Source organism: Sminthopsis crassicaudata, chromosome 4 (assembly GCF_048593235.1).
Source record: "Sminthopsis crassicaudata isolate SCR6 chromosome 4, ASM4859323v1, whole genome shotgun sequence".
Taxonomy (NCBI): Eukaryota; Metazoa; Chordata; class Mammalia; order Dasyuromorphia; family Dasyuridae; genus Sminthopsis; species Sminthopsis crassicaudata.
Window position 1 is genome coordinate 245,868,435 of NC_133620.1, and position 27,226 is coordinate 245,895,660.

A 27,226-nucleotide genomic window follows, 5' to 3' on the forward strand; every position below is an offset into this window, starting at 1 on the left:
AAATGATTTGTGATTATATAATTTAGATTGGTTGCACAGTAATTTGATTTTATAATTAGTTTTGTTATTAAATGCCTGGCACAAAGTAAGTGTTTAATAAATGCTTGTTGATTTTTACTTCTGGGTTACAATGAGTTAATTTGCCCCTTTCCTTAACTCCTCTAGCTTGGATGAACAAAAGATCCCATATTATTCCAGAATACAAAGTTTCACATTTTAAGAGCTGTAAATGTGTGACATAAAAAAACAAAAACAAAAACAAAAACAAAAAAACAACATGATTCCTTCTCTTTTTGGAAAATTTGCAACTGAAAATGAACAAATGCATTTACAAAAATGGACAGTTCTTAATATTTCTCTAGTGGAAGCTATTCTCTATTGTTTTATGCTAAAATTCAGTTTGTCACCCATTTCTAGGTGTAAATATGAATTATGTTCCAATACATGAATTCTAATGTATGAATCATTTTCCATTGCTTGAATCAGTGTGTAGACAGATGATCTCAAAGTCCTATCCCTGGTTATATGCATACTGGTTATGGGACTTTACTGTTATGCATACTGATTATATGATCTTAGGGAAGTAAATTGATATCTTAGTGCTCCAGACAACTCTAACTCTAAAAACTTTATATTGCTAAGAAGATGCAAACCTAGATTGTGAGAAATTATTTCTACATCTCAGAGAGCTCTTTATTAATGAAATCACAGGTCCAGTTCCTAACCCTGTGTCACATTTCATCTCTGACATTTGCTACCTGTATGAACTTGGAAAAACAACTTGTCCTCTCTACATCTCAATTTCATCATCTACAAAAAGTAATGTGCTTGGATTAGATGACCATTGAGTTGTTTTATCCGTGACAGATTTTCTATTACTGCTTTGCCTCATTTAGTCTGAGAACAGGGTCTATTTCTCCTTAGACACTGTTTAGGGGAGGAAAAAAATAACAAAAGAACTTTGCTCAGCCACCAATAATTCTGAAAAAGAACAAGCAGGTATAACCTCAGGCATATAACGTACTTTGTAAAATGGACTTTTACATTCTTATCCAAGAAAGTGTTTTGATTCAAACAGTAAGTTTCATTTCATTCTGTTTTGAAAAAAAACTTCTCCCCTGAGAAGTTTGGAAACTATCCCTAGGTTTACTGAGTTCTAAGTAATTATTGCAGAAGTCCAAATATGCTTTGAAAAATCTATAACAGATTACCCTCAATTATGTCAATAGGATATATAATCTTATCCAGTTAGATGCATAATACTATTTGTATAAAATCCTAAAAATCATTAATTTGGTACTTAACAGAAGCTGCTCAAATAGTACACTGGCAGTAATTTCCAAAATCAATATTCCACTGCCAATATAATTTTGAGGCAAATTAGAGAATGAGAAATTTTAAATTTTATGTCTTTTGAAATGTAATTTTTAAACATGGTAGCACAATGGTCAATCAGTTAAACTTAGGAAAAGGGAACCTAGGTGTATGAGGGAGAATGTAAATGACATATAGAAGAAAGCATTGGTGACTGTGCCAATGATAAAAACTTTTCATGAGAAAAGCACAATATGGCAGAATATATGCCAATTAAAAAAAAAAAGTGGGGAAAGGAGAGGAAGGGAAGGCTCATCAATAATTTAATGTGATGTATTTAGAGAACATCCCCATAAATAAGAGCAGTAAGGAGGAAATGGAATCAGAAGATATGGGATCAGAATTCTCTGAACCTCAGTTTTTTTTATCTATAAAATGGAAATTTTGGTTTTTGCACTGCCTACCTTCCTAATAGTTTGGAACTTACTTTGCAAACATTAAAGTGTTTTATAAATGAAAGTCATTTTTATTGCTGAAATTATGTGTGTGTGTGTGGGATAGAGAGGGGATAGAGAATCAGTTAAGATTCTTTTTTCCTGGACAAAGTCTGGTAGAAGTAAATTAGTTTCCTAATATCTCTCTTCCAATAGTCCCCACTGCCCATACTCCCTTCCCAATATGACTATTCATTCCATTTAAATATACATATACATATATATATATATACATATATATATATATATATAATTTTTTTTCCTCTATCTTCCTATGATCTTGGTTTGTTAATAGGTCTATTCCAATCTTGGAAAATTTCATTTTAGAATATTCTTAACGCATCTTAAACAATAATACTTTTATTCACTACCAGTTATATAGTTTGAGTTATCCTTAAATATTTCAGTTTTCCTTGATGTGTTTAAATAATTGTTTTCTATCTACAGAAAATGTTAAGTTTAGATATTATCTTTATAGTTAAATAACTTAAAATACAAAATAATCCATGCAAACTTACTTCAAAGTCAAGGTCCGAATATCGTGATTTTCTTCTCTGTTAGGCATTAAAAAAAATGAATTCAATAAAATTAGGGTTAGCCATGCAAGTAATTTCATTAATTTCAATAAAGACGCTCCAGCTTTCTTTCCTAATTGAAATTTGGTGTTAGGAATATTTCTCTTCACAAAAGAACCCATGCATGTTATGATTTAAAATTATTTCTAGAAACCTGTCACGTGCTTTGGTAATTATTTTTGGAGAAAACTCAATAAAAACACCTCTCCCCCGGTCACTAAGATTTAAGAAAGTATATGTTTTTATACTAAAAATTCACTTGTATTCTTACAGGTGTCATCTTCACTTCTTGCATTTAACTCTAGGAGTGTCAGATTTTTTTCATTATTTAAATTCATCACTCTACTACTTCATTCTGAAAGAATGTTAATGGATGTTCCTGAAGCAATTCAGACAAACACAGAGAATAAGAATGCTAGAAAGTTTGAGAGAAAATATATTTTTCTGATATTTTCATGGGAAGCATTCTAAACCAGTCTATGTGTATGAGCTTCAGAGATGAAGTTTTTGCAATCTTCCCTAAATACATTTATTAGATCTCAATGCTTAATAATTCTTTATGTGAGAAAATTCTATTTGCTGGCCCTTGGGAACAAAACAATTCTTTCTAATTTGATAAAACAAATTAAAGCAAGCTATACATATCAGAAAAATTTGATGATAATATCTTATTTTAAGTTATTTAATCTTTGTGGCTTAGCTTTTTAACACAATTCCTGAAATCTAATTTTTAAAAAATCAATTTGTGTTCCTGAAATAAAAGAAATCAGATATAGTATAAATTTGGAATACATTAAAGTACTGATAACTGATATTGTAGCAAGAATATTTTCAGGGAATCTACAAAAATAGAGCAGTTGCCTAAAACATTTATTCAACTACAGAAAGCAAGTTATTCTTTTCTCCCAGAGTAGAGTCATCAGAACACACATTATAAAGAGGGACTAACTGGGCAGTGATTTGTCCCGAAGCTATTCTTATCTGAACTACATTTAAAAAGCAAAACAAGAAAATAAAAAGATAGGAGTGGTAACAACAATTAACAAAAATAATAATAGTGATTGATATTGGAAAGCACTTTAAGGTTTGCAAAGTATTTTATACATATTGTATCTAAGAGTCTAGAAGCTATACACTGCATATGTTAGGGTAGAAAGTGCTGGATTTAGAATCAGGGGAGCTGATTTCCACTTCTGGCCTCTTATTACTCAAGTTATATATGACTTTGGACAGATCATAATGTATCTCTCTGGGCCTCAGTTTTACTCATCTATAAAATGATGGAATTGAACTAAATGACCCAGAGGGTCTTTTCCAACACAAAATCTAAATTCATATCATTCCTATTTTATAGTTCAGGAAACCGAGCCTCAGGGAAGTTTAGTTTCTTGCTTATAACCAGAGATCTAATCTATTAGAACTAGAGGTTGAACTCTATATTCTTGATTCCAAGTCTGTTACCTTCCCACTATACTATATTGCTTTACAATACCAGAGTCTGGGGCTTTCTTAGCAAAGTAACAATAGATAGCAGTAGAAGGAGAGAAATCCAAATGGACTCATTCATCATTTGGGGTTTGATGATTTAGTGATTAAAAAAAAAAAAAAAGATTTTCAAGATAAAATCAGTTTGTTTAGGTAATTGTAACTTGAAATCATTGTCAAGGCAACTTGTAAACTTTTGATCCAATTTTTCCTGTTTCATCTTTTCTTCCCTTTCTATTCCTTTTCTTTATTCCCTTATCTGATGTTTATATTTCTTACTTCAATAAACATAACAGCCAAATACTTGCATCAAACAAAAGTGAGAAAAATAGTTTTAGTTATTGAGCATTAGAATAAATATAGAGAACCACAATAAAATATGGCTTATTGTAAAAGAAGCTTGAGGTAGCTATAACTAGAATGCAATAAGATACAAATATACCTTAATACAAAACTGAAAATCTCCCTAAAATGAGTCCACCCTCCAGGGAAAAATTCACCAAAGGACATTTCAGCAGATAAAAATCTAGATATCAGAAATCACTTCCTTGAAAAATAAATAAAATGAAACAAAAGTACTTCAAATCGCTCATTTTAATGAACTGCTTCAGACCTACTGCCTCAGTTGGATTAAAATTTGTGAGAAGGCCCAGGAAGAAAGTGTTCTTTTCCCCTGAGAAATGAAGCATTTTAAGACCATTTTATATCTTGCCTCCAACACTCCTTTTCAGGAGCACTTGTAATATGATATTATGGATGAAGAGAGATCTGTAAAATAGTATTAAACATTTCTTTCCCCATCCCTACTTACCTCCTTTAGTTCCTTTAAATGTGTAGTAAAAAACCCATGTTTGGTATCCTGCACCCTACTTCATTGCAAGAGGTACAGATAAATAACAGTATTGTAACTGTTCTTGCATGGTTCAGCCTTCTTGGCATTACAGGCCATTCTGTAAGTATAAGTTAAAATAGAGTCCTTTTCTAATATAGCAGAGCCCAAGCTCCAAACATTCATGTTTCAGCAGGGCACATTAGTTGTGAACTTTGCCTTTGTGTTCCAAAATTAAACAGTATAAGATTTGGAGGGGGGAAAAAAAAGAAAGTTTAGACATCTGTAAGCAAGGGACTCTTGTGTGGCAGTCATCCAGGGGTCCTTCTGTGGCTACAGGTCATCAAAGCCATATTGCTGCCCTGTCAGCTTCTGAAAACTAAGCTGTGCTGGCTAAGAGATGGGAGAGGCTGCTAACGGCTCCATCTGTTATTCACAAAAGGCAAGTTCAACTAAGAGGAATACTGCACATAAATTCTGCTTCTGTCAGCAGATGTCACCTATGTCAATATGAAATATTGGAGAGAAAATCGAGGTTTATTTGCAGGAGTACCCATCTTTATTTGAATTCATTAAAATTCAAATCACATAAGGAGAGAGTAGAAATGGCAGCAGGAAGTAGGACTTAAAAAGATACAAATGAAACAAACAGATTTTAATAAAAAAAATCATAAGTATGGACAATTGGGGGTGGGAAAGGAAAGACTGGAAAATGAGGGGTAATAAACTGCTTATGAAGAATGATAACATAACAACTTTGCACAGAATTCGGGAAAATGTATCATTGGTCAGTTTGACACAATGGAAGACCAAGGACACTCAGGCTCTTAGTGAGAAGATTCTACCTTCTTTCACTAATGCTCTAAAATCATGGGGAGAGAAAAGGAAAGAGAAAGTCAAAGCCAGGCTTGGAAGCAGTGATGACTATAAAGCCTCTGGGCAAAGCATGTTATCCCTTCCTCTTAGCTGAGAACCCTGGCAAAATGAGGGAAAAAGGGAATATAGTAGTGCCAAATATCCTTGGAGAGAAACCAGGTAAGAGAGACAACTTGATCTAAAAATCAATTTGGATAATTCAGTCAAAGTTAATTGAATCAAACATAAAACCCAGATGGTAAATCAGATTTCTGAGTCAAAGTCTGGAAATACCTCTTAAGTTAGGTGTAGGGTAAAAGGACGTGGGTGGTAGTGACCAGTAATAAAGTTTTATGACAAAACTGATTATTTCTAAAGCACATGTCTGTTCCAGAAAGTTCACTGGCTCCTATTGGATCTGGGGTACAAGACAAACTCCTCTTCTGTTTGGCATTTAAAGCATTTCACAATCTGGATACAATTTGTCTTTCCAGACTAATATCACACAACTTTGTTTCCTGTACTTTACATTCCATCTAAACTAAGCTGTCTGTTGTTCCTCAGACACAATCTCTTATGTCCACCGCAGTGACTTTGCACAGTCCTGGAATGCTCTTTTCTCTTTATCTTTTCAGACCAGAGTCAACTTAAGCACCCCCTCACTACTTAGGATTTCTCCAGATCCTCTCCAATATTAGTGCTCTGTATGAGAATCAATCTGTATCCTGAATGCTTAGAGCAATAACTGACACAAAGCAATTACTTAATAAATGCTTCCATCTTCATCCCAGGTCTTCTCTAGCACTGACTCACCTCAAAATGCTACGTCCTGGATTCCCTGGGTCATATCTCTTTTTCTGCTTCCTGTTGTGAAGCTGGATACAACACCACCTAACCCTAGCAGGGAGGTTGTAAAAAAAGGCATCTACTTCCATCAGATGATCTCTTTCCAACCTTTGAAACTCTGTACAAACTTATTCTTCAATGGCAAGCATATTCCTATTCCTTTATAATATTTGTCCCAATGATTGTGAATCCTTTGGTGCCTCTGTACAAAAGCCATTCTTTATTCCAATTCTCCATTTCTTATTCATATACCTTGATCCTATTGTGCCAGACTCCCACTATATATAGGGAATTGGAATTGGAATATCTGTTCCATAGTTAATAAACTTCTATTCATCTTAAGCCTTTTCTTTTCTCACTTTTCACATGGCTCCTTCCTGGTATCATTGCATCCCTGGTAGCTCTTTACATCCCTGACTATCCTGTAACTTAATCCTCCATTCCATTTCAGCTATACACAGGTGATCTACTTGTCATTCATAAGTGTTCTACTTCCATACTGATGAACTCTGAAATTCCTTTATCCAATCTTAGTATTTTATCATTCTGTCTTGCCTAATACCTTATAGTTCAACTATACACTATTCTTTAGTTGTGAATCCCTTGTTAAGTCATTTTATTATTGATCTTGACTTGCCAGACTAATCCTGGGTTCCTTTGTTTTTCTGCATGTGCTGATAAATAGAGCTAAAGAAAAGTGAAAACCATGCTGTTTTGGGTTAAGTATAGAAATTTGTTACCCAGTTTCACTTGTGCTCTAAACCCTTTTTGCTTTCTTTAAGCTAAATGTGGCATCACCATTTCCCTACCTTATCACCTTGCCTCATATTTCAGAGAAAAAAAATTGAAGCCATTTATTGATAATTCCTTTTTATCTCACATCACTCAGATAATTTTAACCTCTACCACAGTCTTAGATGAAGAGTTAGCCTTCTCCTTGCCAAAGCCAATCCCTCTATATGTACATCTTCAGTCTGCTCTAGTAATTTACTGACACTATCATCTCATCTCTCTCTCCAAGCTTCTATTCTTCCCCAATTACTAGCTCCTTCACTACTGCCTACAAATGAGATGTCCATGTCACCTTATTCTTTACTTGACTTGTTCATCCTTGGTAGCTACTTTAGCTTTCCTCCCATTCTCAGCTAACTTCTTTTAAAAAGTCATCTATATTAGGTAAATTACATCTGCTCTACTAAATTCTGCAATCTGGTTTCTGACCTTGTCATTCAAGGGAAATTGCATTCTCCAAAGTTATCTGTGATCTCTTAATTGCTAAATCAAATGACCTTTTTTCAATTATCTTCCTTCTTGTCCTCTTTACAGCATTTGCCACTATTAATCACCTTCTTCTTGATACTCGTTTTTCTCTAGATTTTTGTGACATGGCTGTTTCCTGTAATATGCTACTGTCTGTTTACTACTTAGGCTCTACTGAATTTTTATTCAAGTCATTCCAATTAAGCATGGGTGAAGCATGGGTGTTTCACATGACTATGTCCTAATTTCTTCTCTCTTTTCCCTCTGTCTTATCCCTCTTGGTGAGATCAGCTCTTTTGTTTTCAATTGTCTATACAAATCATTCCCAGAGCTATATATTCAGACCAATTAACTTTTCTGTGCCCCAGTCCTGCATCATTAAATGCCCTTTGGACATCTGAACCTGCACATTTCACAATTTCAAACTCAAAAGTGTCCAAAATCATTCCCCTTAAGTTCCTCCATTAACATTTTTTATTCTCTATTCTTGTCAAGTATATCACCATTCTGTCCCTTATCTATATTGTCAACTTGTGTAATCTTGGACTCTGCTTTCACTTACCTTACTTATTGTATCTGTTGCTAAATTCTGTTGTTTCTACCTCACAATATATCTAATATGTCTCCTCTTCACTCCCTTATTACCTTTTATCTGTCTGTACTATTGCAATAGCCTGGTAGTTGGTTGTCAAAAATCTCTCCATATTCCAATCTGTCCTCAGCTACCAAGAGAACAGTTTAGGTCTGTTCCTGTTCCCCTATGTGACAACACATTCCAGTGGCTCCTTATTGCTTCCTTTATCAAAATAAATTGCTGCATTACATTTAGTTCTTTTCCTAGCCTGGTCCCTTTCCAGCCTCCATTTACACTTCACTTTTCTCTAAATACTCTAAGGTACATAAGGTACCTTGGCCTTTGTATACAATACTCAATTTCCTCTCATACTTGGAATGCTCTTCTTCTTTATCTCCCTTTTTTCTTTCCAGACTCATATTAAACTTCACCTTCTATAGGAGTCTAGTCCTTCTAGCTACTAGATAGAATCTTCCTTTCTGAAATTGCCATGCACATTGAAGGTCCTGTAGGTATGATTTTTATTAGAATGTGAGCCCTTTGAGGACAGATATGTACATTTATTTTTAATATTCCCAGTAGTTATCACATAGCCTAACACATAATAAGCTTTTATCAAATCCCTTTTGATTGATTGACTAGTTAAACTGTTGAAGCCAAGATGGGTAGCCAAAAGGATTTTGGTAGTGAACACGTGGGTCTTCTGACCAGGTGTTCACTCGGGAACCAACAAGTTAGGGCATCAGTCAGGGCATTATGTGAGTAGGTATAAAGGCTTTTAAGATTACACGTGGCTGTTTTTGAGTGCGCTACCGGTTATTAAGTATAGATTCAAGAAATCGTGGCCAGAGACCTTTGAAGGCCTCAGAGGAGGCAAACCGGGTAGAGTTGACACTACAAAGGTCAGTGGTCAAAGGTACTCTGTTGGGCCTAGGACAGACTGGTAATAGTAACTGCCAGGTGGGCACATTGGACAACTTTTACTTTTAAGCAGGAAGCAAATTTATTAAGTAACCATGTGCAAATGGTGTGCTAGATTCTGGGGGATAAAACAGTTCCTAATGTCAAGGAGCTTGCATTTCAATTAGAATGAAACCACATACAAATAGATAGATAGATAGATAGATAGATAGATAGATAGATAGATAGACAGATAGATAGAAAATATTTTTTGTTTAATGGAGGCATAGGTAGATATTAACAGCTGGAGAAATCAAGAAAGGCTCCAGGAAGGAATCCTGATTGATTGATTGCTTCAAGCTAAGTCTTGCCTAAATCCTAAACATATTTTTTTACTTGTCAGTAATACCTAAAGTATACAGAAAAATATGCCAGAAAAGGAAAAAAAATGTAAGCCAACTGCATAGAATAGCATTAAGTTTTAAAAGACTAGAGTGTGGTGTGATAGAGGGGGAAAAAGTGATATCATAACACCCAGTCACATCCTGCAACACTTAGAATTCAATGCGTCTAACAATCACACTCTCTACCACACTTGACTTTAAAGAGCGTCAAGCAGAGGATGCTTGATTCGGTTTATTTTTTTAGCTCTATTTTTATAGAAGCACATCGAATAGTCTGGAATGTCTTAAAAGCATCAGAGATCTTGATGGCATGGTCAATTTATGATTTACTGGACATCTTTCTTAGCCTTGTGCATTTCATAGCTATTGCTTGTTCCCTTATGCTACAAAGTTACAAGTACTTGAAATTTAAAAAAAAATGAGATTTAGTGAACAAAATTATCATATTGAAAATTATGTGAGACATTTCTTTGTTCATTCTTTCATTTAAAAATATTCCCATGATCACAGTGCAGAGAACTTTGCTAGATATTTTAAAGTATGTTGTTGTTCAGTTGTTTTTTAGTTGTATTCAGCATTTCGTGACCCCATTTTTCCCCCCTTTGGCAAAGATACTGGAATGGTTTGCTTTTTTCCTTCTCCAGCTCATTTTACAGATGAGGAAACTGAGGCAAACAGGGTTAAGTGACTTGTCTAGTATTACAAGATTTCACTGTGTCTGAGACCCTATTTGAATCTTCCTGACTCTATTCCTGGCATTTTATCCATTATGCCATCTAGCTGCTTTATTTTAAAGTATACAAAGAATAATAATGGTCTCTATCCACATCATGAATATAGTCCAATTTGGCTAGAAGAGAATGCATGAAGAAAAATAAGATTGGAAATCAGACTGTAGAGGGTTTAGAATTTGTATTGAGGGTTTTTGATAAAGAAAACAATGATCAGATCTTTGCTTTAGAAAGATGGCTTGGGCAGCAATATTTTGGATAAGTTGGAGAAGATGCTACTGAAAAGGATAATGGAGGTATTGTAAAGATAGGAATGATAGTACTAACAATTAACTTGACTGATGGGGAAGAAGAAATCAATTAAAGCTAGTTCTATGCTTGTACACTTTAAGTGACTAGAACCTTAGAGGTTCTATCAATAGGTATCCAAAAGTTAGACAAAGGGAAGGTTTTAAATGTTTTATTCAGTTTTAGGTGTGTTGGGTATGAGGTATTGTTGAGATGTTCAGGTGGCTCTTTCCATTGGACAGTTGGAGAGGCCTGTGATTAAGTGGAGATGTTGGAAGTGTAGGTATGGATTTAATACTCACCTTCATAAAGATAATAATTCAAGCTATGGGAGTAAAAGAGGTTTCCAAGGGACAGTAAATACAGAAATTGAACAGAAGAGAATTGAGAATAGATATGTGCAGAACACTTGAATTGAGAAGGAGGGAGCATCAAAGTTGACTAAAAAAATAATCAGAGAGGTAGGAGGAAAACTGGGAGATTTCAGCATTACAGAATCAAAAGGAGAGAAGAATATGAAGAAGGAACAAATTATCTTAAATGTCAAATGCTGCAGAAAATACCAGGAAGAATAAAATATCAAGATGGTACCCAAAGTTAAGAAATCCACTATTGGCACACAAGAATGCCATCCTCAAATTGTAGAGGCCAGTGGGATTAACAAAGTGAACGTAATTAAAAGAAAGCATTAAGAACTAGTCAAATGAAAACCTGAAGGAGGGAGACAAGACTGTAAAATTATTGTCTAAGGAAAAGCATAAATTCAAGAGGGCACACTAGGGATATTTAGCCACTTGGAGATGAACTTTCTCTTTTTGTACAAAGAATCTAATTATTATTTATGGGTGGAGGATCTATGATTATGTATCATGAAAGTAAGGAAAGGTGTGTTTATCACTAGAAAAAACAAAGAATCATTTATTATGACAAGAGTGGAAAATGGATTTTGGTATAAAACTATTTAGAAGAATATTTAGGGAAAATATTCAGAGAATCTCTCTACATCTAAGTCTTTGCAATTGCTATATACATTCCTAAAAGAAAATCTTCGTCATTTGCATCCTTGCAAATTAGACTGGGCAGGATACTAGAAGATCCACAGTAAGGAATATTTTGCATTGGCAAATGATTGGTAGAATTACTGCAGAGGTCTTTCCTAAGCTTTTAGATTCTATTACTTTGTGAGCAATAGTCCCCCTTCCAGAAATAAAGCCTTTGATACTAATTCCAAACTAAATCTCTCAGGATATGAAGTCTGGGAGAAAATGATTTCAAAATGATTTTTCTTTGAGTTAATTTTATTTAGCACATCTACAAAGATGCCAATTTCTTCCTTTCTCCACCCAAATCCCACTATCTGGGAGATAAATATAAGGTAGGAGAACGAAGACCAAGCCAGAATATGGTTATCTTTTTTTAAAGTGGAAATATTTGAGGGAGAGGAGAAAAGAGAGGAGGGAGCAAGGAAGGGATGCAGAGAGGAGAGAGAGAAAGTGTATGATGTTGTATATGACCAGCAGCTATAAAATATATTGGAAAAGAATACTGGATTTGAGGAGGGAGAGAAGGTAATGAGCATTTATTAAACATCTACTATATGCCAGGTACTATGCTAAACAGTTTACAAAAATAGTTTGATTTGGTTTGAGTCTCAATTGAGACTGAATTGAAGTCTCATTTTGAAGACTCATTTAAGACTGAGAACAGTGGTTCTTATTATGAAACCTCATTCTGGCATTCAGTACCTATATAATTTAGGAAAAGTTACTTAAATATTCCAGAACTCAGTGTTCTCACCTGCAAAGTGATGATTTTGGGTTGGTTCTACATTCTCTTCCAGCTCTAAATCTTTGATCATGATCTAAATGCAATGTACACTATGTTGCTTTATATATAGCTATAGATTTTTAAATTACAGCAACTTGGTAGCATATCAGATACCACTGCATTGCAAAAGTTCAACAAAATGAATAATGACATTGAAAAGAAAAATGTATAGGTGACATGACGAGCCCCAGGCTCTTTGCTGAACTCAGTAGCTGAAGGCCACGAAATTGTGGGCTAGATCTTAAGTATCAATTCAGAACAAACCCCTGGGTATCATACCAAAGTGGACTGCATTTTGTGTATATTTTTTCTAACTAAAAAAAGGTTTCATACTGATACAGAATAATGGTAGCCTTATTTATGCAGGAAAATTGAGACTAGAATGTAGTAGTTAATACAGCCACCTTTTGTAACTCATAGAGATAGATGTGCCCACGATTAACTAAGCACAGTGGAGGATAAAATGGAAGTCCACACCAGGACAATAGATTTAAGTATTTCTACAGGTAAAATCGTTATTCTTTCAGCTCTATAATCCATTCCTTCAGGGAATGGGGCATATACAATGTAATCCCAGAGTGACTCCTCTTATCTCTCCCTGAATTGTTTTTGAGGTCCAAAGGTGAATTTGTAAACAATAGGGAAAATTTTTTAAAGTGCTAATGCCATGAAACTTTATGTTTAGCTTCTAACATACCTCAGCAATTAAAAAAAAAATGAATAAGAAAATTAAACTAAGGTGGGATAACTTCTGAATGGAGAAGATGATGATAATTTAGAGAAATCTGCTAGGAGCTATGGCATAACAAATGCCAAACTCATGTATTAGCTTCACCTAAGGCAAGTATCTTTAATCAATCAATTATTAAACATCTATTAAACAATTATTATATACCTAGCACTGTGCTGGTGATACAAAAAGAGAAAAAAGATATTCAGTGTCCTCTAGAAGTTTACAATATAAGGGTCCGATATAACTTCTATTTTTCTGTTTCTGGAATAAATGAACTAATGACATAAATACCTAATGATGAGGTTTATACCTCAATACAATTAGGATTAATTAAGGTCTAGTGGCAGGATTGGGGTACAGGGAGTCAAATGGAGCTCTCCTGCATCCCCTTAGGATTCAGCGCAAGGATACAAAGTTAAATGAGGTCTAGTGGCAGCGAGAGTTCCTTGTAAATGAATTTACAGGCCCGAAAACCTAGATTAATGAAAAGAGGTTTATTGCAGGGTTTGGAAGAAAGGTTAAAGTCTGGTTAGTGAAAGGCATTAGATAGAGGAGGAAATATACCACAAGTGGCAGAGGGACAGAGAGTGTGATGCTGGCATCTTTCAACTCTCTGACAAGGGATGATTCCACCTTGTCTTTTTTATTTGCTTCAAGGTGCCTAGGGAAATGCCAAATTTTTGGCAGGCTTTTCAGATAAGGAAGAAACTGTTTTGGGGAAACCTGAGCAGACAGTTGGGGGTTGAGAAAATCCAAGCCAGCTCAGATCCGGTGGGGGCTGTGTACAAGCGTAAATTGGCTCAGATAGGATCTCCCCCCTGGGAATACAAAAGGGTGGTTTTGACCAGATCTTGTAGTCAAAGGTCAGTCCCAAAGGAAGTTGTAGATCAGACAAGGAATCTTAAAGGAGGCTACACCAGCATCAGAACTAGATTATGAAATTGTATAATTTTAAAGTTAGAAAAGATCATATATATGACCTAGTCTAAAACCTATTTGTTATAGCTTTAAATCTGTGATACCACACTCCTTGAATTCAGAAGCATTTAGAGCTATGTTACAGACTTGTTTTTTTTTTTTTTTTAATAATTTAATTATTTTCATTTTTGGCAAGGCAATCAACTTGCTTGGGATTACACAGCTAGGACAAATTAATTGTCTGAGGCTGAATTTGAACTCAGATCCCTCCTGACTCCACTGTATCAACTAGCTGCCTCAACAGGCTTCTTTAAGAAAGAGGAAACTGAAGTTTAGAGATTGAACAAATTTTCTGAGGTCTCACAGTTAAGGAAGTGGCAGAGTAGGTATCTGGGCAGCTAGGTTGCACAGTGAATAAAGCCCAAGTGGGTCATGAAAAATCAGATACAACTGAAAAATGACCAAACAAAGAACAGGAACTTGGTCCTAGATCCTTTCACTTTAAATCCCAAACTTTTTCCAGTGAAATGTCATGCCTGAATAATAGGTGCTGGAATCAGGATTTGAATCCATATCCTCTCATTCCAATGCCTATGCTTTCTCTGTTGTGCATAAATCTATTCTTTTCAATTTCCTCATGACATTAGGTATGATACTCTTCTGCATATAGCCATTAAATAAAAACTCATTTATTTAGAGTCAAAATTTAAGTTCTTATTATAATTTTCTACTAGTATCATATAATGAACAGAGTGTTCAACTTAAAAACTGAGTTCAGATTCTTCTTCTATCATCAGCTGGGTAATCATGAGAATAATTTCATGGAGACTAGCTTCCTCATCGTATAATGGGATAATAAGATCTGTAGTACCTACCTCACTGGGTTGTTGTAAAGCTCAAATCAGATGATATGTGGAAAGTGCTTAATAAATCTATAAATGTATAATTTTTATTATCATCATCATCATTTTATAGGTTTTAGAGAGCAATGAAGACAGAAGTGAATACAGAATATTGCATATGAGATATGGAACTTGGAAAATTTTAGCTTCATTGTGGTGGAAAAGTCCAACAGAGGAAGCAGATTCATGTAGTTTGAATGCTACTTTCTAAAAGTATTAACAGTCAGATTCCAATCAGGGTGTATGAGAAAGAACTGGTGGAGGGAGAGAAGGAAAGAGGAGAATACCAAATGAGGAGACAAATTTATAGCAAATGTTTCTACTTCCAAACTAAATTTTGAGTTCTAGTTATATTTTCAGTATTTTTTTCTCCTAGCTTCATATTCTCTGGCAAGCTAAAATCCTGACTCAAGCTGAAATATGACACATTTCTTTTTAATACAAGATACTGGCCTTTATCCACCATCTTTTCTAATGTCTCTGAGCCTGCTTCTTTGACACAGCCAAGCATAATGTCTTCAAAAATTTAAAGAGGACAAAGTAATTTCCATATCTTTAATAAGAGATTGTTCAGGAAATTATCAGAGAATAAACTGTTTTTTTTTTCTTTTCTCTTCCCCCAACTATTATTTCCTTTTTATTTCTTTTCCCTCTCTTTTCCTCTTCCCTCCTTTTCTTTTCCTTTCCTTTCTTCAGTGTTTAGTACTATTTTTTCCCCTGTCTTAGACGCGGTCTTTCTATCTCACCCAGATTGTGTAGCAGTCTTATTATAATGCTGAAAAATAAGGAAGCATTTTTACCAGCTATTTAAAAAAAATCAGGGCTGGTGAATCCCTTTAGGCAACCTAGTGGCTCTCCACTGGGAGGTATTCCCCATATCCATGTCTGATATCCTTACCTCAAGGAATCTCTTTCTGTTTCCCACAGAAGCAGGGATTGCAGATATGTGCTATGATATCCAGCTTTACATTGAGTATAAGTTATTTGAAAATGATATTTTTTAGGTTATATAGAAAATAAAAATAATTTCCTCATTTCCTTCTGTTTTTCCCCTTCCTCAATTTGTTTCTATAATAGCCAATTCAAATTTGCTGGTAAGCACACCAATAACTTCATTAGCAATTTTAGAGTTTCTTTTGTCATGTACTCACAATCCTCATGGATATGAGAATTAATATTCCAATGCTATTATATAAGGCCCCGTGTCCATCAATATTGGAATTTTTAATAGTGAAAATCAGTCCATCTAATGTTCATTTTGAACAACTTTTGCCCTGGTAGCATGAGGGATATCCCCCATTGTACTATAGACCCTCCTCTGTCATTTTCCTCCTGTATTTCATACAAATCAAGAAAGAACATGGGCTACCATGGAATTATAGAATTACAGATTTAGAGTTGGGAGGGACTTTGAAAGTGATAGATTCCAAATATCTCATTTACGGATAAGGAACTCAAGCCCAGTGAGATCAAGTGATATGTCCCTTTAATCATGGATTGTTCTTTATCTTTGTTCTGAGCCATCTAATGTATTTATAAAATGTTAACAAATCTGAAGGCTATTCAGATTTGTTAACACTGAGAGATGCTTACACTTCATACCTTCACCAGAACATATTGAGTACATAGGTCAAATTTTTACTGAAAAGTGTCACCTAAACCTTACAGCCTCAATGACTTTTCCAGTATGAGTATGAGCTAGAAGGGACCTCACAGGCAATTGATTCCAACTGCTTCAATTTTACTCAGGTACCAGGAATGATTAAGTAACTTGCTCAGGATAATACTAATAGTGTCTATGGATAGAAATTTGATGTTTTCCAGTATGCTCAATCTATCTATGATTTTTCTCTCTTTCCTTCCTTCATCTTACATCCAATTTCATTCACTGCTATCCTCATTCAATCTAAGCATAAGTTTTCTTTTTTTTTTTTTTTTTTTTTTTTTTTTTTTTTTTGGTTGTTGTTCCAAAGATTCCCTTCAAAATTTTCCTAGCATGTCAAGTTTATTTTACATTGTCTTTCTCATTTCAATATGATCAGAATATCCTGCTATACTACCTCAGGTAGTATACTACACCCTCTTCTCTACTCTTCCCTTCATCTTAATCTATTTTGCTGTCTTTATCCTCCCAATTTCCCAAGCCACATTAATGTGTATTCTTTTCATCTCTCACTCTCATCCTTGACTATTTTCACTTTTCTATGAATTCAAAATTCTTTATCAGCACTGGCAATCTATTTCTTGCATTCTCTCCCTCTTTCCTTCACCTCATGATTTCATTTTGTTCCAATCTAAGGAATCCTCCTGTAATTTGGGGCAATTTTTCCATTATAGATTTATATTTAATCTCTTTCATGCCTAAATAAGATAAAAATACCAGGAAGTCACAACTTTTTAAGTCTCTTTCTCTGCTGCCCTTTCTTAAGAATATCTTCTTGATTCCTAGTTATTCCCTAAATGTTTGTCTATCTACTTTTCTTATCATTTCATTATTATATGTTATTGTGCTTGGATGCTACCATACACAGTTCATCCAGGCATTTCAGTATTTTGGTTGTGGTCATCTTCTTTACCTCATATCTTCCTGATGTTAGCCTCAATGATTTCTCATCCTTAAATTAGTTAATTGAAAGATTCTGAACTCTATTCCACTCTTGATGATTTTTATTTCTACTCATACACTATCTATTCACCCATAAAATACAAGTTATTCACTAAGAAAAAAATATCCCTGGTATTTTCATACATAGCAAGATTGGTTTATAGTTGTAGAGTGCAATATAGGATGAAGGATTAAATTTTGTATCTCCCTCAGCACCTAAGACAGTGTTCTGCATATAGTAAGATACTTTATAAATATTAAAGTAGGGATTGGACCCATAATTTCATTGGTACATGGAAATATTATATGAGGAAACCTTCTACCAATGCAATCTTCTCTGAAACTTATAGTCTTAAAGAGATGCATTATGAAATGTAAGTCACTTTGCCAGATGTTCCAGGATGGAAGCTTTAATGCAGGTCTCATTGACTTTAAGACTTGTTCATTATCCATTATTCCTATTAATTATAGCTGCATGGATCTGAAATTTTTCTTCTAATGAATCCACTAGATTATAAATCTACTTGATTGTTTTAATTTCCAGCAAAATTGATACTCAAAGAATGTCTCACCAATTCATTACTACCTTTCTGAAATCACAGCCTATATCCCCTACAATAAACACAAATAACCCTGCTGTTAGCCTCTCACTAAAACCATCAATATCTTAATCTCACCCATTTAGGTTGAATAACTGAGCCCCTTTTTACTGAATTAATTCCACTGGAAACTATATAAATACTGACTTTTCTATGAAATTATTCTTTCATTTCATCTTAGTTTATTTTTCTCTAAGCTCCCCCTAACCAATGCTATCCATAACTTGTTGCTAAGAGGACTTTTGAATTGCTCTATTAAAGGCTTTCAATTGTCTGGCTTCTGTTTTTCTGTTTTCTTTTTTCTTTTTATTTTATCACCTTATAGATTTTCATATGTTTTCTCTCTCTTTTTTAAACAAAAAGGCACAGCACAATTGACATGATTGAGTAAAAAAAATACATGCACACATGTCTTTAGACAAAATATCAAAGACAAAATACCAATAGACAAAATTACCAAGGGCATTTAGTTTTCCAGCAACAGTGTTATAAATGAGAGAAATGTTTCTGGGTATCTATAATTCAAAGATTTAGGCCTATAATAGGAATGGGTGGGCTCAGCTGCTTCAATAGAGCAACAGACCAAGAGATTTGTAGACTAACAAATCAAGTTATCAGAGGAACTTCTGAGATTTGTAGCTGGGATTCTAAGCCAGTGGAATGAGGAGGAATGGAGTGACATATCTCTACCAGCATCCACCCCCCACTTTTGTCCCATTTTCATTCTCTTTGAACACATTTTTACATGTATCAGTCACTAAAACACCAAGCATAAATAATCTTTTTTTTCCCCCACTGACATTATATTTATAGAATACACTTGCCAGCATGCTTTTCTTTCTAAACTTAGAACTACATTATAAAAAATATAGCCATCATTTTGGTCACTCTTTTCTTATCAAATCAAATCTATTTAATTCACTTTTGATATGTAAATATTGGTAGAAAATTGGGAGTAATTGATTCAAATTCCCAGCCACTTAGGTTCTTAGGAAAGGTCAATTACTTTATATTGATAGATACTTTGATGCTCTGACAACAATATGTTTCTAGTTTTTGGGTTACAAAATATACTGGTCCAAGGATAGATAAGGCCAAAAAAATGAACATTCAAGTTCAAGAATAATTTTATTAATATGGATAATTATTAATATTCCTCCTACTCAGGGTAGAAAATTTCTATTCTAGACTTTGATATACACTTACTCTATCACCTTGAAGTAGTCACTTTACTTCTAGGATTACTTACTGGTTACACAGAAGGTGATAAAGGTAGATGAATTCATGTTTTGTTTTGTTTTTTCCCCCTGAGGCTGGGGTTAAGTGAATTGTTCAGGGTCACACAGCTGGGAAGTGTTAAGTGTTTGAGATCAAATTTGAACACTGGTCCTCCTGAATTCAAGGCTGGTGCTCTATCCACTGCGCCACCTAGCTGCCCCTGAATTCATGTTTTTTAAGGTGGTTAGATAGATGATCTTTTAATGAAAGGCACTGTATACAAATGCTAATTTTTAAAATACATTCCCATATTTTAGCTATCTCAAGTGGTCATCCAAAGCATTAATTAACTATTAGATGTATTTCAAAAGGAAAAGAAAGAACTGAAATTTCAGTCTAAATGCTGAATATTCTTTCATTTTAGTATATATGTCTCATGGTTCCAAAGATATTTGAATGCAGATTTTTTTTTTTTTTTTTTTTTTTTTTTTAAGGAGACAGAGCTGAATGATACATGGAATGTGGTATTATTATTATTCAATGCTAAGGTTATGAAATGTTTTTGGAGATTTGTAAACTCCACAAACTGCACATTGCAATAGTTGAAAGTACAGTCCATTGATCTAACATACACAATGTGTTCTATACTAAACCTAACAAAATTTTTAGATTTTTGCATATGACAAACTTTTTTAAACTAAAATAATTAGATGTGATTACATTAACCCATTTTGGTACTCCCTGAATAGAATATAGTTTAGAGAGCTTTTCGACATGCAAAAAAAAAAAAATCAGAGATTATTTTAATTATTTTGTGATATCTTTGCAGTTGAGATTTTTTGAACAATTAAATGCCAAGGATGACCAATGTTCTGCTTTTTTTCTGAATCTTGTGTTCACTATTGTTCATTTAATTCAAGAGAATAATAAAGTATATCAGCTGTTTCTCTGCTGTTTCTCTCTCCATTTAGCTTCTGACTTTCTCTACCATGTCCCTGAGCTGGTACTCTCCTCCTCACTTTGGCTTCCTTTTATATTATTTTCCTCCATTAGAATGCAAGCTAGTAGAAGGGCTATCTTTCTTTTGTTTTTATTGTTTTCCCAGCACCTTACCACAGTGTGCAGCACATAAGAAGCATGGAAAGCACCTACTATGTGCCATAGTTATTTGTTAACTGCTTTACAAATATATTTTATTTGATTCTGCTAGGGCAATACTGTTATATACCTCCTGTTCACATGTGTAGAAAACTGAGGCAAATATGTTAGGTAAGTAATAATACTATCTAAGGCTAGATTTGAATTCAGCCTCTTCCTGACTCTAGGCCTAGTGCTGTACTCACAGAAATACATGGCTATAGTTCAATTACTCCCAATTTTCTACCACAGTTCTATCAATAAAGGATTAATAAATGTTTGTGGGTTTTACTTCCTAGGCCACTTGCAAATAGGGTTAACATTCCATGTGCTATAGAACTTCTCTTTCTTCTGAAATTGAAAGGACACAAAGGCTTAGGGAATCCATGTGTTCTCCCTTGTTTTAGCATGTGACTGATCTGGTTTTAAATATGTCGGTTGCAAATTTGAAAAGAGTCATTCAAGCCAATTAGTGGTCTCTATATATGAATTGGAACAACCAGTAAAAGAAGTCCTAGAGCGAGTTTTGTTGCACAGAAAGATTATTCTAAAGAACATCTTATCAACCTCATCTGGTGAGTATAGTTCACCCTCAGTTTTAATGTTTCTGTGCTAACTTGTCCTGGATGAATGCTAAGCATGTAGCTAGTAACCTGATTATTCCTAGAAACATTTTTTTTTTTTTTTATTCTGGGAATAAATCATCAAAAGTTGAAAGTATGTACCAAGGCTGTCTGGTAAGCACATTACCAAATAGAATACTGTTTTATTCTGAGAATCAATGAACAAAAATTGAAGGTATGTACCAGAGCTATCTGATAAGCACATTATCAGGCAGAACACTAGATCTGTCCTATAATTATACCACCTTCTCATTAGGGATACTCCTCAATTAGACTTTAGGTCCACCAGATTGAGTCACAATAAAGTATGGCTTCTGATCAAATGTTTGCAATCTATGACTTTTGAGGCACCAGGAAAAGTGATTGCTGATTTTGCTCATTTCACTACTACAAAGAGATAAGATCTCTGCAGGACAGATTAGGTAAAACAAAATAAAACAAAAAGCAAAACTTGAATGAACATTGCAGGATGATTATAAAAAGGCTTGAAAAAGTAAGATTACAAATAATGTTAGAATATTATGTGGCTTCAGTAATAGATTAAATATTTCCCACATTTTAATAAATGATTCAGAAACCATTTATTTTTGACTTATTTGGACCTTCTCCTGAGGTCCTGGGGATCAAATGATGCTCCCTGAATAACCTGAGAGCTTTGTATTGGCTTTCATTAAAATAAACTTATTATTATGAACCACAATTAAATATTTAAAATCTAATAAAGCCTGCTTTCATTATGATTGATTAAAATATGTTTCCAAAACACTTTAGGTCCAATCATGTCTACCAAGAAATTTATATAATATTACAACTCTCCAACTTTTCCCCCTTTTTATACATTTCCAATCTTTCCCCCAAACACTGTTAGGAATTGTATCTGCTTTTTAAAAAATTGTTTTCTCCAAATGGTGGCATTTTTAAGAGAAGCAATCAGAAAAGCCAAGAATGAGGGTCAAAAATTAAGGAACAATTTCCACATTACTGACCTCTAGGGAGCTCATGGATATCGTTGATCCAGTTTCACTTCTTGCTAGTCCTGCATTGTCATCCAGTTCAGAGGCCATGAAGTTCTTTACAGCTGTGCGAGGCTCAAATGGCAAATTCTGCATATGCTCTTGGGGTGCAAGATGCTGATCTAAATTCATACTGAATTGATCCATAACAGGAGGATTGATGTTAAATTCAGGATTGACTTTGTAGTGCAAGAGCCTTTCATGAGGCAAAGTTTCCATGCCAATATTCAATTTACTTTCCTCTTTCAATGCTGATTGGGCATTAACTGAGCTTCTAGGCATCACTATATAGTCACTTTCCATCATTCTTTCTTGAGGATGTACTATGTCCATATCTGCCCCTCTCAAATTATCATCAGTGCATAAGTACACAGTTCTCCGTAACTCACTATTATCTTTTTTCAGACACTGATTCGCCAACTCATTCATGCTCATTGGCATATGCAGACCTGTGGGCTGCTGAATTATGACTTTGGAAATGATATTTCCAGGCAAAGTTGAATAGCTTAGACCCTCAGGATTTGCTGTCTTTTCTTCTTCATCATCATTCAGAGAAATCCGAGATAGTGTTCCTGTTATTGTAGCTGCCCGACAAGGTCCAATATCCTTATGAAGAACTATAATTAGAACACAGCAATTTTCAAATAAAAGTCAGTGTACCCTGATTTACTTTTCATTAGTGCCCCCCTTTGTTTTTCTTTTAAATTATTTTATTTCATTTCCTTTTCTTAACAAACTGCTCTGGAGTTCTATTTCACTACTTTAACATAATATAAACTTGATTTTTTCAAAATGGGCAAACTTTAAGTGTAAATTGTCTTCTCAGGAAGAACTCATCTAAGTGTAGGAAGTTTTATCAACCAGGATGTTAGCCATCAAGTAATGATTTTTTTAAAATGGGTGTAATGATTTTTTTTAAAAGACCATATAATTCAAGATATTATCTATTAAAAGTATGGAGAATAAAGATCTGTATTAGTGGGGAGAATTAAAATCATGGAACTTTTGAAATATTGGGATATTCTTTAACAATTATTTAATTAAAATTATGTTTTTACATGTTGTTCATAAATTATTTTTATAATTTCCTACAAAGATGAGACATAGGAATTTAAACTACTCTTTATATCAATACAGTGTATTAATTCTGGTAACCCACAATTTTATGTAGGAGCTTGCCTTCTGAAATTTGATTAATAGCTGTAAAATTTGCAGGATATGCTAACATGTAAGTAACTCAGCATAACCTCTTAGGAAACAAAACAACAGAGTACAAGTTAGATTTTTCTTCAATCCACCCTATAATCTTTTGTGGAATTATAAACTGATTCATGCTTTTGAAAATGTTCATTGTTTTTCTCTACAAATGTTCTAGAACTAGTAATCATTATTAAATTATCCTCTGAATAGAGATAATTACAAATGATTATATTTATACCAGCCATTCCTATCTCATTTCACCTGAAAAATCCAGTAAAAATTGTGTCACTGAAAATTAATGAACAGTTATCCATTGAAGTCCATCTGGTAAAGAGAATACAGGGAACAGAAGTATTTATCTTATTTAATTTTAAATACAAGATTTTTTTTAATACAACTAATCCTGGTGCTCCATTTCTCAAAACATTATATGAAAATCACCAAGTTTTAATAAATGAGCAATTTAAGCCTTTGTGACTCATCTTTCATAAACCTTGGGGGGGGAAGTAACTTAGGAAAAAATAGAAATCTTACCAGGATTTTAAAATGAAGGACAAATGGGTAGCCAAACAAACAAACAAATAAAAAAACAAACAAGTATTTTTCCAATGGAAATTATTGTCAAGCTCTGTCATTTAAAATAAGGAAGTGTTCTAACTAATGTTGGTTGTGCTCAATAGTCTATTTTCAAGTGTTCTATAAGCATACAACTTATGTTTATAGATAGTAATATCACTTTCTCCATCCCAAATAACTGCCACCTTCTTTCATCCTCTGTTCAACACAATCCCACAGACCTGATTTTGTAATAGTTCTAAAATGGACACTATCTGTTAACATTCACCTTGGTTGATAAACTATGGAATTTATTGCTATCTTGTCTTCTAAGGCTTTCACATGTATTATATTTCTCTTCCAGTTATCACATAAAAGAATGCCTTTCTATATCCACACAGGTAAAGATTTTGGGTATTTTTCTCTTTTACAAATTGACATGTATTACAAAGAAAATCCTTAAATATAAGTTTAAGCTTACATTATTCATGTTGAACCTTTTTATTGGAAAGAACTATGCTGTTATTTTGATAGATTTCTTAATTGAGATCCTGAAATGTAACATGGCCATCAAACATTTTTAAATTATCTGCCATTTTTTGGGTTTCTATTTTAATCCTCTGCAGGAGGTAAAATAAACTTAGATTTAAAAAAAATCTATTTTTGTATCTTTTAAAACAAAGTATTAATAATGAATAATAGTTCGTGAGCAATTATGTTAGCTAATAGATTTCAGGAAACTAAAAATAATTTTTAAATCTTTCAGATCTCACAGAACACTTACAATTTTTAAAACTATTAGTTACATACAGAAATGAGGCAAGAACCAAGAGAGGTAGAATTTGTAGAACAGTAAGTAATGGATTTGGAATGAAATTTAATCCACAAAGAATTCATTAAGTTATTACCATGTACCATGTGACAAATACTGGTAATACAAAGAAAAAACCAAAACAGTCCTTGTCCTCAAGGAATTTATATTCTAATGGGAAAGACAGCATGACTATTAATAGGTACATAAAAGATGTGTCCAGAACATAACCTTGAAGGGAACATACAAGGATATGAAAAGACCTGGGATTAAAACCTCTCTCTATTACCACTTGCATAAGCTTGAACAAGTCTTTGAATAGCTTTGCCTCTATTTCATTATTTTTACAGTCAATTTTCTACTGCCTTCTGTACTTTTATAATCAAGGCATTATACATTTTTTTAAAAATCCAGATAAAGGCAACCATTAAGGTAATTTCCCCATATACAAGAGAGGCATATAATTTTGATTTTCTTTAAAAGTATATTTATATATAAACATATGTGTATGTATATATGTGTATATTCATATCCATCCATCCATATTTATTTTATATACATCTTATATATGTATATATATCATACATGTATATATATCACATTTTACATATATTCCTACCTATAATGTCAGTTAAGAAGCACTTATCAAATACTTATTATTGCCAGGCATCTTTCCAAGTGATGAGAATACAAGGAAAGACAAAAATTTGTCTTGGTCCTCAGAGGTTTTACATTTTAAAGTGAGAGACATGTAAATAGTTAGGATTTTCTGTTCTGGATATAATTTAGGATAGCACCCTGGCAATTTATGCTTGACATTAGAATAAAATTAAATCATCATCAGTCAAAAATATTACTTAGCTATAGATGGGAAAAAGATTGGCATGCTTTATTCAATAAGGATCTGAATTTAGAAACATTTTGAAATGATTCTGCTGAGTAAAGATCTCTTGACTGACTTTTTCATTATGATATACTAACCAAGTATTAGAGAAGGCTTGGAACTTCTCATGACAGTTTTATTCTCAAGGGATTATGAAGTGATGTCATCAACCTAAACTTTTAATCCCTTGAGCCAATCAAGTTTTGAGGATGTTTGGATTGAATTCTTTTTAAAGAAAAATTAGTGTAACTTGCATAGGGGAAATGTTAGAAAATTTTTCTCATTGCATAGGCATATACAAGTTGTCTAGATTATATGTACAGTAAATAGAAAGTGATATGAAGGGGGAAGGCACTAGTAACTAAATTAATTTGGAAAGAACATCTAAAGAAGGTGGAATTTGAACTGAGGCTTGAAGGAAGCCAGGGAAACAAAGAAGCAAAGCAGGAATACAGGGATCATTTCAGGCATGGGGAACAGCCAGTGCAAATACAAGGGGATGGGAGATAGAGTGTTTTATTCAAGGAACAATCTTGCTGAATTATAGGCATATAGAGAGGATTAAAGTGTGAAAAGAATGGGAAAGTACAAAATAATCAGATTATGAAGAGCTTGATGTATTGAACCAAGCACTTTGTATTTGATCATTCTAGTTTTGGACATATGCATATGTATATATATATATATATATATATATATATATATATATATATATATATATATATATATATATATATATATATATGTATATTCGTATCCATCCATACACACACACACACATATATATATATATATATATATATATATATATATCACATTTTATATATATATATATAACTACACATAAAGTCAGTCAAGAGGCATCCAGTTTAAGTCTAATCACATATATATATGAGATAGAAATGATAGGAATCTCAAACTATGAGATATGAGTAAGACACTTTGCTTAAATACCTCAAATAATCTCGGATTTCTCTGGTGGTGAGACATTACCTATTCCTCTATTCATCCCTGTGTTAATCACTTGCTACTAGTTACTAACTAGTCCCATCTCCCACTTCACCTCCATTTTTCCATCCTTACTTTTCTTAACCATACTCTACCCATTTACCTAATCCAATTCTGACTACAGCTTTCATTATGCCCTCTTGAATTCCCCTAATCCTCCATAGTGGATAAACTTCCCGGTATTCTGGCATTTCTTTTTCTCATGTCTTCCCATCCATTTACCTTGAGATCCCGTTTCCCTAGGTGACACTGCAAACCTGACCATCTTTTCCATCACTTATATCCCTTCCAATATACTGGTCCTGGAGGAAGGGGGAAAGAATTAGAATACTTTTTGCTCTACCATGCTTCTTCCAAGTGTTGTCTTTGTCACTATAATCTAGCCATGTTCCTATGACAAGGTCCACAGTATCAAAAATTATCCCCATTTTCTAAGAATGGAGGTTCCTGTTTACCAGATCTTGGTCATTAATTCTCCTTTCTCAGGGAATGTAGTTTAAAGACTGATTCAGAATCTTTCTTAAATCTCATTATTTCCTTCAAGTGTTTCACTTTGTTAATAAAAACTCTTACATCAATCTGACAATACCTGTCTGTCATTCCATTATAATACTATTTCTCAGCCCTAGTGACTAGATA

The 27,226-nt window shown here is 33.7% G+C and overlaps 1 protein-coding gene across 9 annotated transcripts in view; it reads right to left on the bottom strand.

Annotated features, from left to right (window-relative positions):
* The window catches only part of ADGRB3 (adhesion G protein-coupled receptor B3), a 919,013-nt gene that overhangs the window by 19,579 nt on the left and 872,208 nt on the right, over positions 1-27,226 (bottom strand). For 8 of the 9 annotated variants that reach the window (XM_074310585.1, XM_074310582.1, XM_074310581.1 and 5 more), the window contains 2 exons: positions 22,104-22,747; positions 2,327-2,362 (listed from right to left, as the gene is read on the bottom strand). In XM_074310585.1, the coding sequence (XP_074166686.1) occupies positions 2,327-2,362; positions 22,104-22,747 (680 nt within the window). The remainder of the gene's footprint in view (positions 1-2,326; positions 2,363-22,103; positions 22,748-27,226) is intronic. The other variant, XM_074310583.1, reaches the window with a different exon arrangement.